Consider the following 14,510-nt stretch of genomic DNA (forward strand, 5'->3'; position numbering starts at 1 on the left):
CTCCCATTACATTTCCCCACCTATCTACATTTTTGCCCTTAGACTTTGTCTTCCCTCCAGACACCACAAATGTAAGAGTCTATCTAAGGCCACCTCTTCTACTTGTGGCTACTGAATCTCAGACTCACTCACTCGAGAATACCATTCCTACAGGTACCACTTTATTCCCTAGTCTCCTCTCTCCATACTTAGTCATTCCTATAAGCATATCAACATATCAGAATATACCATTGAAAATATTCTACTTCTTAGGGTGTCTAACTGGCTCAGTCAGAAAAGCATGCAACTCTTGATCTTGGGGTCATGAGTTTGAGCTCCATGTTGGTGTAGAGTTTACTTAAAAAAAATAAATAAAATCTTAAAACAAAATCCTTTCTCTTGATTCCACATCTCCCTCTACATTATGTTGCCTTTTTCTCTTTCCTCTCAGGGCAACATTCTTGGAAAGAGCTGGCTGTGCTCTTCTTCTCCTCTTACTCACCTACTACTCTCTCTTGAATTCTCTCCATTTATTCCATCAAGAGGTAGATTTATGAGGTCCATATCTCTTCCATATAAATCTGAACATGTTTGTGACTCTCTTGTAACCAATAAAAAGCAATGAAGTCATGCTGCATGATTTCTGAGGCTAGATCGGAAAGGTGATGTACCTTCTGCTTTGCAGTGCAACACTTGCCTTTGGAGCCATGAGCACCACATAAGAATTTTAACTACCTCAAGGTTACCATGTTGTGAAGAAGCCCAGGCTACACGGAGAGGGCATGTGTAGGTGTTCTGGCCAACAGCTCCAGCAGAGACCCAGCTAATAGCTAACATCAACCACCAGAAGATGCCTCCAGATGATTCTACCTTAGCAGTTAAGTCACCTCCAGTCTTCAAGTCTTCCAGGCTGAGGATCCAGACATCGCTGAACAAAGCTGTCTTTATTGTGTCCTTTCTGAATTCTTTTTTTAAATTTTTTTAAATTTATTTCTAGGAGAGAGAGAGACAGCGTGAGCAGGGGAGGGTCAGAGAGAGAGGGAGTGACAGACTCTGAAACAGGCTCCAGGCTCCGAGCTGGCAGTCAGCACAGAGCCTGATGCAGGGCTTGAACCCACGAACCGCGAGATCATGACCCAAGTGAAAGGCGGACGCTTAACCGACTAAGCCACCCAGGCGCCCCTGTCCTTTCTGAATTCTTAACAGCATTCCATAAGCATAGTAAAATGGTTGTTTTACACCACTAAGTTTTAGGTATTTTAGGCAGCAATAGTAACTGGAACAATGTGTGTGTGTGTGTGTGTGTGTGTGTGTGTGTGTAGATAGATAGATAGATAGATAGATAGATAGATAGATAGATTTCCTAGCTTGGTTTGCTGACAGGGGCTAGAAACAATGGCATCCCTGTAGCAATGAGTATATGAAGAGTATATCTACTATAAACCAGGTTTTGGTTTTCAAATACCATCCTGTTAGAAGAAGTCAGAAGGAGACATAGTTGATTCCTGGGCTGAGGCAGAAAAGCACAGATTCAGCCTGGATCACCTCTTGTACCACTAGAAAGTTAAGAAGTGCTCAAATAATGTTAGGGACATTTCAAAAGGACACGGGATCCAGCTTGAAGGACTATTTCATTTACCAAATTTGGGATAATTTGTGCATCAAAATAATAATGATAGTAACTGATTACAATTCATTAAATAAAATAGAAACCCACAGGTCCAAACAATAAATATGATAGTAATGGATTACAGTCCATTGAATAAGATAGAAATCCATTAGTCCATATGATATAAATAAACGAATGAGGGAGAAGGGAATGCTCTCTTTTATAGTTGATTGTTGACTAGAAGCTGAAGAAGGAATGATGGAATTAAAAATCAATATTTAATATTGATAAACATTATCACAGTGGTTATTCCAATGGGGGTTATCGATGGATGCTAAGGCAGATAGATGGAGATTTGATGATGTAGCAGATGCTTAGGAATTACAAAGGGACAGGGGCGCCTGGGTGGCTTAGTCGGTTAAGCATCCGACTTTCGCTTAGGTCATGATCTCGCGGTTCGTCGGTTCGGGCCCCGCGTCGGGCTCTGTGCTGACTGCCAGCTCAGAGCCTGGAGCCTGTTTCAGAGTCTGTCACTCCCTCTCTCTCTGACCCTCCCCTGCTCACGCTGTCTCTCTCTCTCTCTCTCCTAGAAATAAATAAATAAAGGAATTACAAAGGGACAGTGGTAAATTTATGAAGGAGAAGCCTGCCAAACTGGATATGGGTTCACCCCCTGAACTTTCTGATGTCATGCACTTGAAAGGACATAACATTACATTATTTTCCTTTGGCCCTTAGGTTGAGGAACATCTTGCAGAACTGAAAACCTTGTGCTCTTTAAGCTGATTCCTGATGAAATCCAAGGTGAGACAAAGGAAGTACCCAGATTAAAGGAGACTGTAGATATGTAACAACCAAGTGCAATATGTACTTGGATCTAAAAGGGCAGATATATTATTGGAACAGCGGTTGAAATTTGAAAGGTATCTGTGATTTAAATAGTGGTGTTGATTTGCTGTTTAGAATAGTGTATTAATTTGCTATGGCTGTTGTAACAAACCGGGTGGCTTAAATAATAGAAATTTATTGTCTCACAGTTGTGAAGGCCAGAAGTCCAAAGTCATGGTGTTTGAGAGAAAAGTCTATTCCATGCCTCTCCCTAGCTTCTGGTGGTTTGCTGGCAATCTTTGGCATTCCTTGGCTTGTAGGCACATCAACTGTATCTCTGCCTCCATGTACACATGGTGTTCTCATTGTATGCAGATTCCCCTTTTTGTAATGACATTAGTCATATTAGATTAGGAGTACACCTTACTGCAGTATGACCTCATTTTAATTTATCCAGTTACATCTGCAATCACCCCATTGCCAAATAAGTTCACATTCTTAAGACACTGAGGATTAGGACTTCAGTATATGAATTTTGTGTGTCAAAATGCAACCCATAACAGATGGTTGTATTGGGGCTGAAAGAAATGAGCAAATATACCCAAATGTCAAATGGGGAAATTAGGGTATAATTGGTATAATAAAAAGATACCAGAGTTTTTGATACCATTCTTTTTTTTTTTTTTTTTAAGTAGGCTTCATGCCCAGCACAGAGCCCAATGCAGGGCTTGAACTCATAACCCCAAGATCAAGACCTCAGCTGAGATTAAGAGTCATATGTTTAACCAACTGAGCCACCCAGGTACCCCTTCTTGATACTGTTCTTAAATGTTTTCTGTAAGTTAAAACTTATTTCAAATTTTTTTAAAAAATCCAATGAGGTGCTGAGTTTATATATTACATAATACCTTGGTGCTAAACCTATCATGTAGAAGGAAAGATAAAGGTGTTTGTGTAGCTTCATCGTCAGGGAAATACAAATCAAAACGATGGTGAGATACTACCTCACACAGGTCACCATGGGTAAAATTAACAACATAGAAAGCAACAGATGTTGGTGAAGATGTGGAGAAAGGGGAACCTCTTACACTGTTGGTGGGAGTGCAAACTGGTGCAGCCACTCCAGAAAACAGTATGGAGGTTCCTCAAAAAGTTAAAAATAGAACTACCCTATGATACAAAAATATGGATTTGAAGCGGTACATGTACCCTGATGTTCATAGCACCATTATCAACAATGGCAAAATTGTGTACAATATTTTTTAATGTTTATGTATTTATTTTGAGAGAGAGAGAGGGCATGAACAGGCAGGGGAGGAGCAGAAAAGGATAAAGAGAGAATCCCAAGCAGTCTCTGAGCTGTTAGCCTAGGGTCCAACTCCAGGCTCGATCTCATGAAAGCAAGATCATGACCTGAGTTGAAATCAAGAGACAGATGCTTAACTGACTGAGCCATCCAGGCCCCCCAACAATGGCCAAAATGTGGAAACACCCCAAATGTCCATCATCTGATGAATGGATAAAGAAGATGTGGTATATATATACATATAAATATATATGATGGAATATTACTCAGCTATCAAAAAGAATGAACTCTTGCCATTTGCAATGACATGGATGGAGCTAGAGTATATTATGCTAAGCAAAATCAGTCAGCAGAGAAAGACAAATACCATATGATTCCACTCACACGTGGAAATTAAGAAACAAAACAGATGAACATGGGGAAAGGGGAAAAAAAGAGAGAGGAAGCAAACTATAAGACTGGGTTTTGTTTGCTTGTTTGTTTGTTTGTTTGTTTGTTTTTTAGTGTGAGACAGAGAGACCATGAGTGAGGGAGAAGGATAGAGAGAATTTTTTTTTAAGTTTTAATTTTAGAGAGAGAGTGCAGGAGAGGGGCAGAGGGGAATAGAGAGAGAGAGAGAGTCCCAAGTAGGCTCCACACCCACTGAGGGCTGGATCCCATGACTCTGGGATCATGACCTGAGACAAAAGCAAGAGCTGGACACTCAACTGACTGTGCCACTGAGATGCCCCAAGAGACTCTTTTTTTTTTAAGTTTATTTATTTNCAGTCAGCAGAGAAAGACAAATACCATATGATTCCACTCACACGTGGAAATTAAGAAACAAAACAGATGAACATGGGGAAAGGGGAAAAAAAGAGAGAGGAAGCAAACTATAAGACTGGGTTTTGTTTGCTTGTTTGTTTGTTTGTTTGTTTGTTTTTTAGTGTGAGACAGAGAGACCATGAGTGAGGGAGAAGGATAGAGAGAATTTTTTTTTTAAGTTTATTTATTTTTGGGAGAGACAGAGCATGAGGGGGAAAGGAGCAGAGAGAGAGGGAGACACAGAATCTGAGTCAGACTCCAGGCTCTGAGCTGTCAGCACAGAGCCAGATGCGGGACTTGAACCCACAAACTGTGAGATCATGACCTGAGCCGAAGGCAGACACTTAACCAACTGAGCCATCCAGGTGCCCCAACAGACTCTTTAACAAGAGAGAATAAACTGAGGGTTAATGGAGGTTGGTGAGGGATAGACTAAATAGGTGATGTGTGTTAAGGAGGGCACTTGGTATGATGAACACTGGTGTTACATGTAAGTCATGAATCAGTAAATTCTACTCCTGAAACCAATATTACACTATAGGTTAACTAACTAGAATTTAAATAAAATTTTGAAAAATAAAAATAAAAAGTGTTTGTGTAGCCTTATTGTAAACTCGTCTGAGACATAAGTGAGGGTATCAGAAACTAACATATTATACTAACATAACATTTCACAATTACAAAAATCAAAACCAAAAACAAACCCCTTATTTTATTTATCCCTTGTAACAATTTATGAAGCAAGAGATTTCTCAATTTTATAAAAAAAAATAAAGTTCAGTGACTTCCTCCTTCCACTCACAAACAGATAATAGATAAACTGAGGCATATTAAACATTCAAAGCATTTATTTGAGTAAAAATGAATTTGAAAGGCGTGGCTCAGTCCGTTGAGCAACCAACTTCAGTTCAAGTCATGATCTCATGGTCTGTAAGCTGGAGCCCCAAATCAGTTCTCTGCTGTTAGCACAGAGCCTGCTTCAGATCCTCTGTCTCCCTCTTTCTGCCCCTTTCCAACTTGTGCCCATGCTCTCTCCTTCTCTCAAAATGAATGAATGAACGAATCAATTAATGAATGAATGAATGGATTTGAATGGGGCAGGACCAAACCAGAAGTGCTTAGGCACATTTTGCAGACAGGAGTCAGGAAAGGCAATTATTTGGCTGGCTATGGTTTAAACCCTCCTTGACTGTGATTGCCCTCAGTGTTTTGATTTCTTAAACTTGGGGAATTTACAGGCTTAGATTTTGGTTTGCTAATGCCGGGCACACACCATTAGCATCACCTCAGTCCAATGGCCTCCGTGTTTAATTGACTTAACACAAGTCCTAAGTGATTAGTTTGACCCCATCTAGGTTTTTTGACTCTTTAAAGTAACCCTCTTGTGGCAACAGCAAACAATAATATTAGTTGGCTCTAAATAAAACTGTGGCATCATTTGTACCTTTTTGGGGGAGAACCAGGTCTTCTTATTAAGGTCAAAATGAAGTTTAGGTAAGAAACCCTAACGGTTCCAGATATGAGGTCCACTACCACACACTGCGTCCTCTGCTGGCCACCCTCCCCCCCACTGCCCCACTTATCCCAGGGGGTCCTCACATCTTCACATGGGCTTCGATTTCCGTCATAGACCTTTGGGCCAGTGCCAGGGGAACAGGGCCAAGAAAAGGCCTTCAACTCTTGCCCCAATGACAGCCTCCTAGATGACGCCCCCAGCCAACAACTCTTTAATCACGACCCCTCTCCCATATTATTGCCCCAACATTCAAGTTCCAATTACACATTCTGGCTCCGATGATCAATCATGGTCTTTGTATTTCTATAGACCCCCCTCCCCTACTTGGGCTCCCACAGTCCAACTATAGTAGTCCTCTGGAACGCAGGGCGGAAGTTAGGAAGAAAGCAAAGTGGGTTTCAGCCTCCTTTCCCCCTCCCCCCCCCCAATCCCGGCTCAGCGGCCCCGAAGAAGACATCTTAGAGAAGAAGTAGCTTGCTTGCGCTTCCTCCAGCTCCACACCCATCAGGGTTAGGAGAGCCCTTTCCCCAGGCCTCCTTCCACCACCCAAGGTAAAGCTGGAATGGGCTGACAAGGGCTCACAGTAGCACACTACCTGCAATTACCCACGTCTGTCTGTAGGGGCATAAGACCTTGGGCCTTGAGCCTAGAGACCCAGAATGACTCGAGCAGTTCCAGCTTGTCTGCCTCTGTGTTGCCAAGTCACAGTTATAGTAAAGTGGACTGACTTTAGGAATCACTTAGTTCAGACCATTCACATTGCACAGGATGATTATACGATTGCCTCTTTTCTCTCTTTGATGGGGGAATTAGGGTCACCCCCGGCAGGTGCAGGACTTGCTGCTCCCATGCCCCTTAATCCTGGCGTTGCTGAGCAAGGGCTTCCGTCCCAGTCCCGCTGATCCAGTCAGCTGTCACTGTGAGTTAGTATGGCGGAGGAGGAAGGTGATGTGGATGAGGAGGACATGTTCCTGGCGTTTGCCCGGCGTCCCTGCCCTCCCAGGGGTCTCCTGCGTCGGGCCTTAGACAAGGCCTTCTTTATCTTCCTGGTCCTCATCCTGACGCTACTGACACTGGAGGCTGTTCTTAAGCTGCTGTGGCTGCTACCATGGGCAAGGTTTGGGGACTGGCTCCTGAGAACACCTCAGAAGGAGGAGGAGCTGGAATTGTGACCACCTGCGGCAGAGGTGAGAGGTGGGGACAGGAGGGAAATAGAACGTGGGGGGCTGTGGAGGGGACACGTGCATAGCTGTCTTAAGCTTTTTGCATCTATATTCTGGGAAAATTTTTTGAAAAAGTTTGTACTTCTCACGTATGTCTAACCATCTAAAATTTTTCATCAGGAATTAAAATTATTTCAAGGATGTAATTTCTGGCATATTGAAAATATTCACATTTTGGGGCACCTGGGTGGCTCAGTCAGTTAAGCATCCAACTTCAGCTCAGGTCGTGATCTCTGGTTCTTGGGTTCGAGCCCCAAGGCGGGCTCTCTGCAGTCAGCGTGGAGCCCGCTTTGGATCCTCTGTCCTCCTCATTCTCTGCCCCTCCCCCACTCATGCACACACTATCTCTTTCTCAAAATAAACTTTTTTTTAAAAAAGGAAAATAGGGGTGCCTGGGCGGCTCAATCAGTTAAGAGTCAGACTGGCTGAGGTCATGATCTCATGGTTGGTGAGTTCCAGCCCCGTGTCCTCTGTGCTGATAGCTCAGAGCCTGGAGCCTGCTTTGGATTCTGTGTCTCCCTCTCTCACTGCCCCTTACGGGCTCATGCCCTGTCACTCTCTCTCCTTCAAAAATAAATAAACATTTTTAAAAACTTAAAAAAATTAAAAAAGGAAAATATTCACATTTTAAAATAAAACAGATCACCCTTTGAACATCCAGGGGAGTGGTAGTATCAGAGTGACTTGATACTCACCACTATGCACTTAAAAATAAACAAGCTCATAACTACGAGTTTATTCTTTTCCTTCTTTCATGACTTTTTTTCCCTTGAACATCTAATACCAATCCACTTCCCCACAGACAATTTTATGCTTTTATACTTGAAAGTCTTTTACTGACTGATCTAGCATATTTTCCTGCACATATATACATACTAATTGAGATGAAAAATGTTTTTCTTTCTTGTGACCATAGACAGCAAAGTTTTTAAAAAAATTTTCTTCTGTGTTATCATTACAATTATTATGAGAACAGAACTGATTAAATAGCATCAAGATTTCACACATTTTTTAAATGATTAAAAATTAAAACTACATGTTTAATGAGACAAGAGAAGTGGTGTTTTTTGGGTGCCTTCCTGAAAGAAATAGGCTACATGTCTCTTTACATAAGACAAGGTAAGATTAGCCCCAGTTTTCATGACTGACAACCACAGGCATACCTTGGAGATAATGCAGGCTCAACTCCAGACGAACATAATAAAGCGAATATTGCAATAAAGAAAGTCAAAGGAACTTTTTTGGTTTTCCAGTGCATATAAAGGTTATGTTTACACTATACTGTAATCTAATAAGTGAGCGATAGCATTATATCTAAAAAGAACCAAAACACCAACGTACATACCTTAATTTAAAAATACTTTATTGTGGTGCATCTGACTTCAGCTCGGGTCATGATCTCACGGTTCGTGAGTTCGAGCCCCATGTCAGGCTCTGTGCTGACAGCTCAGAGCCTGGAGCTTGCTTGGGATTCTGTGTCTCCCTCTCTCTCTGCCCCTCCCCACTCATACCATTTCTCTCTCTGTCTCTCAAAAATGAGTAAACATTTAAAAATTTTTTTAATAAAAATACTTTACTGCTGGGGCACCTGGGTGGCTCAGTTAGTTGAACACCTCCCTTCAGCTCAGGTCATGATCTCATGGTTTATGGGTTTGAGCCTCACATCAGGCTCTGTGCTGATGGTTCAGAGCTCCCCTGGGGTTCTGTCCCCCTCTCTCTGCCCCTCTCCAACTTGCATTCATGTGCTCTCTTTCTTAACATAAATAAACTGTAAAAAATACTGCTAAAAAATGCTAAACGTCATCTGAGCTTTCAGGGAGTTTTAATCTTTCTGCTGGTGAAGGGTCTTTCTTTGATGCTGGTGGCTGCTGACTAGATCAGGTGGTTGCTGAAGGTTGGGATGGTTGTGCCAATTTCTTAAAATAAGACACAATGAAGTTTGCTGCATCAGTCACCTATTCTTTTCACAAACGATTTCTCTGTAGCATGTGGTGCTGTTTGATAACATTTTACCCACAGTAGAACTTTCGAAATTGGAGTCAATCCCCTCAAACCCTGCCGCTGCCTCATCAACTAAGTTTATGTCATATTCTAAATCCTTTGTTGTCATTTCAATAATCTTAAATTTAAAAGCATCTTCACCAGGAGTAGATTTCAAGAAACCACTTTTCTTTGCTCATTCATAAGAAGCAACTCCTCATCTGTTGAAGTTTTATCTTGAGATTGCAGCTAATTCAGTCACTTCTCCAGGCTCTACTTCTACTTCTGGTTCTCTTGCCAGTTCTACCACATCTGAAGTTACTTCCTCCCCTGAAGTCTTGAACCCCTCAAAGTCATCCGTGAGGATTAGAGTCAACTTCTTCCAAACTCCTATTAATATTTTGTCCTCTTCCCATGAAGAGAACAAATGTTCTTAATGGATCTACAATGATGAATCATTTCAAGGTTTTCAATTTACTTCACCCAAGTCCATTAGAGGAATCTTTGTATGCCAGTGACAACTTTATGAAATGTATTTCTTAAATATTAAGACCTGAAAGTCAAAATTACTCCTTAATTCATGGTCTTCAGAAAGGATGCTGTGATAGCAGGCATGAAGACAACATTCATCTCATTGTACATCTTTGTCAGAGCTCTTGGATGACCAGGTGCATTGTCAATGAGCAGTAAAAGAACGGAATCTTTAAAAAAAATTTTTTTTAAATTTAGTTTTGGGGAGGGGCAGAGAAAGGGAGAGAATCCCAAGCAGGCCCTGCACTGTCACAGAGCCCGACATGGGGCTTGAGTTCACAAATGATGAGATCACAACCTGACCGAGATCAAGAGCCAGCCACTCAACTGACTGAGCCACCCAAGTGCCCCAAGAAAGAAATCTTTCTTTCTGAGCAGTAGGTCTTAAAGTAGGGCTTAACAGTAAACTATGTTGTCAACAGATTTGCTGTCATCCAGGCTTTGTTGTTCCACTTATAGAGCACAAGCAGAGTAAAGTTACCATAATTCTTAAGGGCTCTAGGATTTTTGGAATGGCAAATGAGCAGTGTCACCAGCTGCTTTAGTCCTTAACAAGAGAGTAAGCCTGTCATTTGAAGCTTTGAAGCCAGGCACTGACTTCTCCTCTCTAGCTATGAAAGTCCCAGATACTATCTTCTTCCAGCATAAGACTGTTTCATGTACACTGAAAATCATTGTTTGGTGTAGCCACTTTAATTATCTTAGCTAGATCTGCTAGATAACTTGAAGCAGCTTCTACATCAGCGCCTGCTCCATCATCTTGTTCTTTTATGTTTTGAAGATGGCTTCTTTCTTTATACCTTATGAACCAACCATTCCAACTTTTCTTCTGCAGCTTCTTCACTTCTTTCAGCCTTCACATAACTGAAGAGAGTTAAGGTTAAGTTAAGAGAGAATGTTGTGGCTGGTTTGATCTTCTATCCAGACGACTCAAGCTTCCTCCATATCATCAATAAAGCCGTTTTGCTTTCTTATCACTCATGTGTTCACCGGAGTAGCACTTTTTATTTCCTTCAAGACCATTTCCTTTGCATTCACAGCCTGATTATGTGGCACAAGAGGCCTAGCTTCCAGTCTGTTTCGGCTTTCAACATGCCTTCCTCCCTAAGCTTAATCATTTCTAGCTTTTGATTGATTTATTCTTTTTAATGTTTATTTCTGAGGGGATGGGGGGACAGAGACAGAGACACACACACAGAATCTGAAGCAGGCTCCAGCCTGAAGCTGTTAGCACAGAGCCTGATGCAGGGCTTAAACGCACAAGCCGCAAGATCATGACCTGAGCTGAAGTTGTACACTTAACACACTGAGCCACTCAGACACCCCTAGTTTTTGATTTAAAGTGAGAGACATGTGACTCCTTCACTTAAACAGTTAGAAGCCATCGCAGGGTTATCAATTTCAATATTGTGTCTCAGAATAGGGAAGGCTGAGGAGAGGGAGAGAGATGGGGGAACAGTTGGTCAATGGAGCAGTCAAAAGACGCCCATGGTATTTATTAAGCTCACTGTCTTATATGGGTGTCATTTGTGGTACTCCCAAACAATTATAATAGTAAATGATCACAGATTACTATAACAAAAGCAAAAATAATGAAAAAGTTTGAAATATTGCAATACTTACCAAAATATGACACAGAGACCTGAAATGAGCAAATGCTGTTAGAAAAATGGTGTCAATAGGAGCACCTGGCTGGCTCAGTCAGTACAGCATATGACTCTTCACCTAGGGGTTTTAGATTCATGCCCCATGTTGGGTATAGAGATTTCTTAAAAATAAAATCTTAGGGGCGCCTGGGTGGCTCAGCCAGTTAAGTGGTTGACTTCGGCTCAGGTCATGATCTTGTGGTTCATGAGTTCGAGCCCCACATCTGGCTCTGTGCTGACAGCTCAGAAACTGGAGCCTGCTTCAGATTCTGTGTCTTCCTCTCTCTCTGCCCCTCCCCTGCTCAGGCTCTATCTCTCTGTCTTTCAAAAATAAATAAACGTTAAAAATTTAATTAATTAATCAAATTCCTAAAAAAATGAAAAAAGAAAAATGGTGCCGATAGAGTTGTTCAACCCAAGGCTGCCACAAACCTTCAATTTGTAAAAAAAAAAAAACAACACAAACCCCCCCCCCAAAAAAAACCCTACAATATCTGTGAAGCACAATAAAATGAGGTGTGCCCACATACCTTTTTGTTTTTTTAGAGGTGGGGAAGTCGGTTATAAAAGGAAACGGGAAGAAGGAGAACCTCGACTGCAGGCATTTACTCAATAAGAACAATTTTGCGAAAGTTGAAGATCTAGAAATTAAATCCTTACTATCTCTTAACTCTGAGTATCCTTTTGGAGAATGTTCATGTTCCCTAATTTGAAGACACTGTAAGCTTAGACATGGTGTGGGATTCTCTACCGGAGGAGAAGGTTTGAAGTTCTGGTACTCTGAGGGCTTAAGGATCTAAGAACCTCCGCGTCCTAAAAAGTGGCAAGATGCTCACCACTTGGGGGAAGCGGAAGGATGAAAGAGATGGGAATCTCCGTGTTAACCGTTCTGGCTTCCCCATGAGCTCACATCTGGACCCAGCCTGGCCTCCACGAGTCCTTCCAGGCTCCCTAAAGTTGAGCGAGGTGGGGGTGCGGGCGAGGCGGGCGTCGAAGTCAGTTTCTTCTCTCTTCGTTCTTTCCTCAGCTTTCCGGGATGAAGAGGAAGGAATGAGTCGAGACCCAAGGTATTTTACGAGTCTCACTTCGTCTGCTAGCCCTCACAGCGGCAATCTGCACAGATTCTANGGCCTCCAGGTCATCACCACCTGCACCTCGAGGACCCTCTCCAGAAAAGAACGGAGAACCACCTAGCTCCCACCTACGTGGTTGGTCCTTAGTTCTGTGGAGGCGCTTAAAGAGGAATCAATAACAATAGCAATAATAATAGTAACACATTTGTATAGCTCATTGTGCTCATCGGTATGCATTTACGATTTCACGGTTGGAAGACGTATGTAGGCACCTGGAAGTAGAAGTAGCTGCTGGACAGCGGCAAGGGAGCGAGCAGCCCGCAAAAGGGAAAAGGGCAGGCGCAGTCGATTAAACAGTGGAAAGGGTACCGGGCAGGTAGAATGCAGCGCCGGAAGGCTTGTCAACGGCCCAGCGGAAGGAAGAGGGCTTTTTTCCTTCTTAAGAGACTCTTGCTCTTCCCAGCACCCCTGCGTAGTCTTGGAGGGCCCAATTCCCTGGCTGTCCCGTTCCGTTCCCCCTCCCCTGCTGAAAAGGTGGCTCAGTCCTTCTCGCACACGACCCGCCGGCGGCTGGGCCGGATGTAGGAAGTTTCCGATTGGCTGAGTCGCAGAAGCACCGGGTGAAAAGAGCTCCGCCGGCGGCGCGCCCGAGTTCGGGCGTAGCCAACACCGTACGGCAAAATGGCAGCCCCGGGGTGGTTTGGGTCTCCCTGAAGGGCCAAAACCGCCCCCTACTGGTCACAGGAAAGGAAGCCGCAGACTGTGTGGGCGTCACTGCAGACGGGGGCGGGTCTACCGCCACTTCCGGCCGCAGCGTAGGGGGTGGTCCGGGCGCCGTACGACAATATGGCCGCGCCTAGGTGGCTGTAGGCGGAAACTCTGCGGCTTCCGGCCCAGAGAAGGGCCTGCGGTGGGAGGGGGAAGGAAGGCGGAGGGAACCATGCGAGGTTCTGAGATCAGCAGCGAGGGTCGCCTCGAGAGACCGTTTCTGAGGTGGGGGCCGGACCGTGTGGGGAGCGAAGGCGGGGGCGGGAATGTCGAGGGAGAGGTATTGGGGAGTCCCGGGCGCTAAGTCTATGGGACAAGCTGTGGTACCTTCCTTTCCTATCCCTGAAGGGGAGTGGGGCGGCCGGGGGCCGACCTGGGGGAGGGGGACTTGGCGGGAAGCTCATTTAGGGGAAGGGGTCGGACGCCGGGTTGGGATCTGAGAGGAATCGGGGGAGCTCAGTGCTGGGCCCACAATCGGTTACAGGTCACCGAGAGAGAATGGGGGAAATTCGGGTGGGGTGAGAGGGAGGGGATTGAGGTGAGATATCTCCAACCTGCCGCCCCGGTTTGAGGAGACCCGTCAGAGGGCGGAGTATGAAGATAATTCAGGGAGGAGCAAGGGGGATGGATTTTTGGGAGGGAACCTCCTTCGTCTCAGAGAATCTAGGAGTTGGGGGTGATCCTTCAGGATGGGATGAGGGTGTGGATTTGACGTGTTTGAGAGCGAAACGGGGAAGACTCATGCGGTGGTGCTGACGGGGGGTGTGGTATCAGCGAGGGAACGTCTAGGGAATCTGGAGTGCAAAGTGGGAGGAGGTCCAGGGGTTGGAAGAATCAACTTGGCAAGTATGGGAAACGGGGAAATGAATGTCTGAGAAGTGGAGAAATGAAACAGAAAGCTTGGAGAGGGGTGGAGCTGGGGGTGGGGACTTAAGGGTTTCAGGTGTTTTGGGGCTTCCTTATGTAAAGGGCCAGAAAAGCATACAGTTCTAACAGTTGCTGGAAGACAGGCAGTGAGGACACTGTCGAGCAGGGCTGGGTGTTACTGAAACCCAAGAAGATTGGAAAACGTGTGAGATGAGGGATGGGCTGTGCTGGAGGGGCTCTTTCTGAGGCCCCATCCCCTTCCAGCAGGAATTCCGAAATCCCCAACACTTCCTCCTTCCGGGGGATTTGATCCCCCATGGCCACCGCTAACAGCATCATCGTGCTGGATGATGATGACGAAGATGAAGCAGCTGCTCAGC

The 14,510-nt window shown here is 44.2% G+C and overlaps 2 protein-coding genes across 2 annotated transcripts in view; both read left to right on the forward strand.

Moving 5' to 3' along the window:
- The first annotated feature begins 6,971 nt into the window (after positions 1-6,971).
- SMIM40 (small integral membrane protein 40) lies at positions 6,972-7,214 on the forward strand. The gene has a single exon (XM_077754853.1). The coding sequence runs from the start codon at positions 6,972-6,974 to the stop codon at positions 7,212-7,214; it is 243 nt and encodes an 80-aa protein (XP_077610979.1).
- Positions 7,215-13,315: 6,101 nt separating this feature from the next.
- Positions 13,316-14,510, forward strand: part of DAXX (death domain associated protein) — a 4,624-nt gene continuing 3,429 nt past the window's right edge. The window contains exons 1-2 of the mRNA XM_077754771.1: positions 13,316-13,488; positions 14,395-14,508. Coding sequence (XP_077610897.1) covers positions 14,447-14,508 — 62 coding nt within the window. The 5' untranslated portion in view covers positions 13,316-13,488; positions 14,395-14,446. The remainder of the gene's footprint in view (positions 13,489-14,394; positions 14,509-14,510) is intronic.

Source organism: Crocuta crocuta, unplaced genomic scaffold (assembly GCF_008692635.1).
Source record: "Crocuta crocuta isolate KB4526 unplaced genomic scaffold, BGI_CrCroc_1.0 scaffold132, whole genome shotgun sequence".
Taxonomy (NCBI): Eukaryota; Metazoa; Chordata; class Mammalia; order Carnivora; family Hyaenidae; genus Crocuta; species Crocuta crocuta.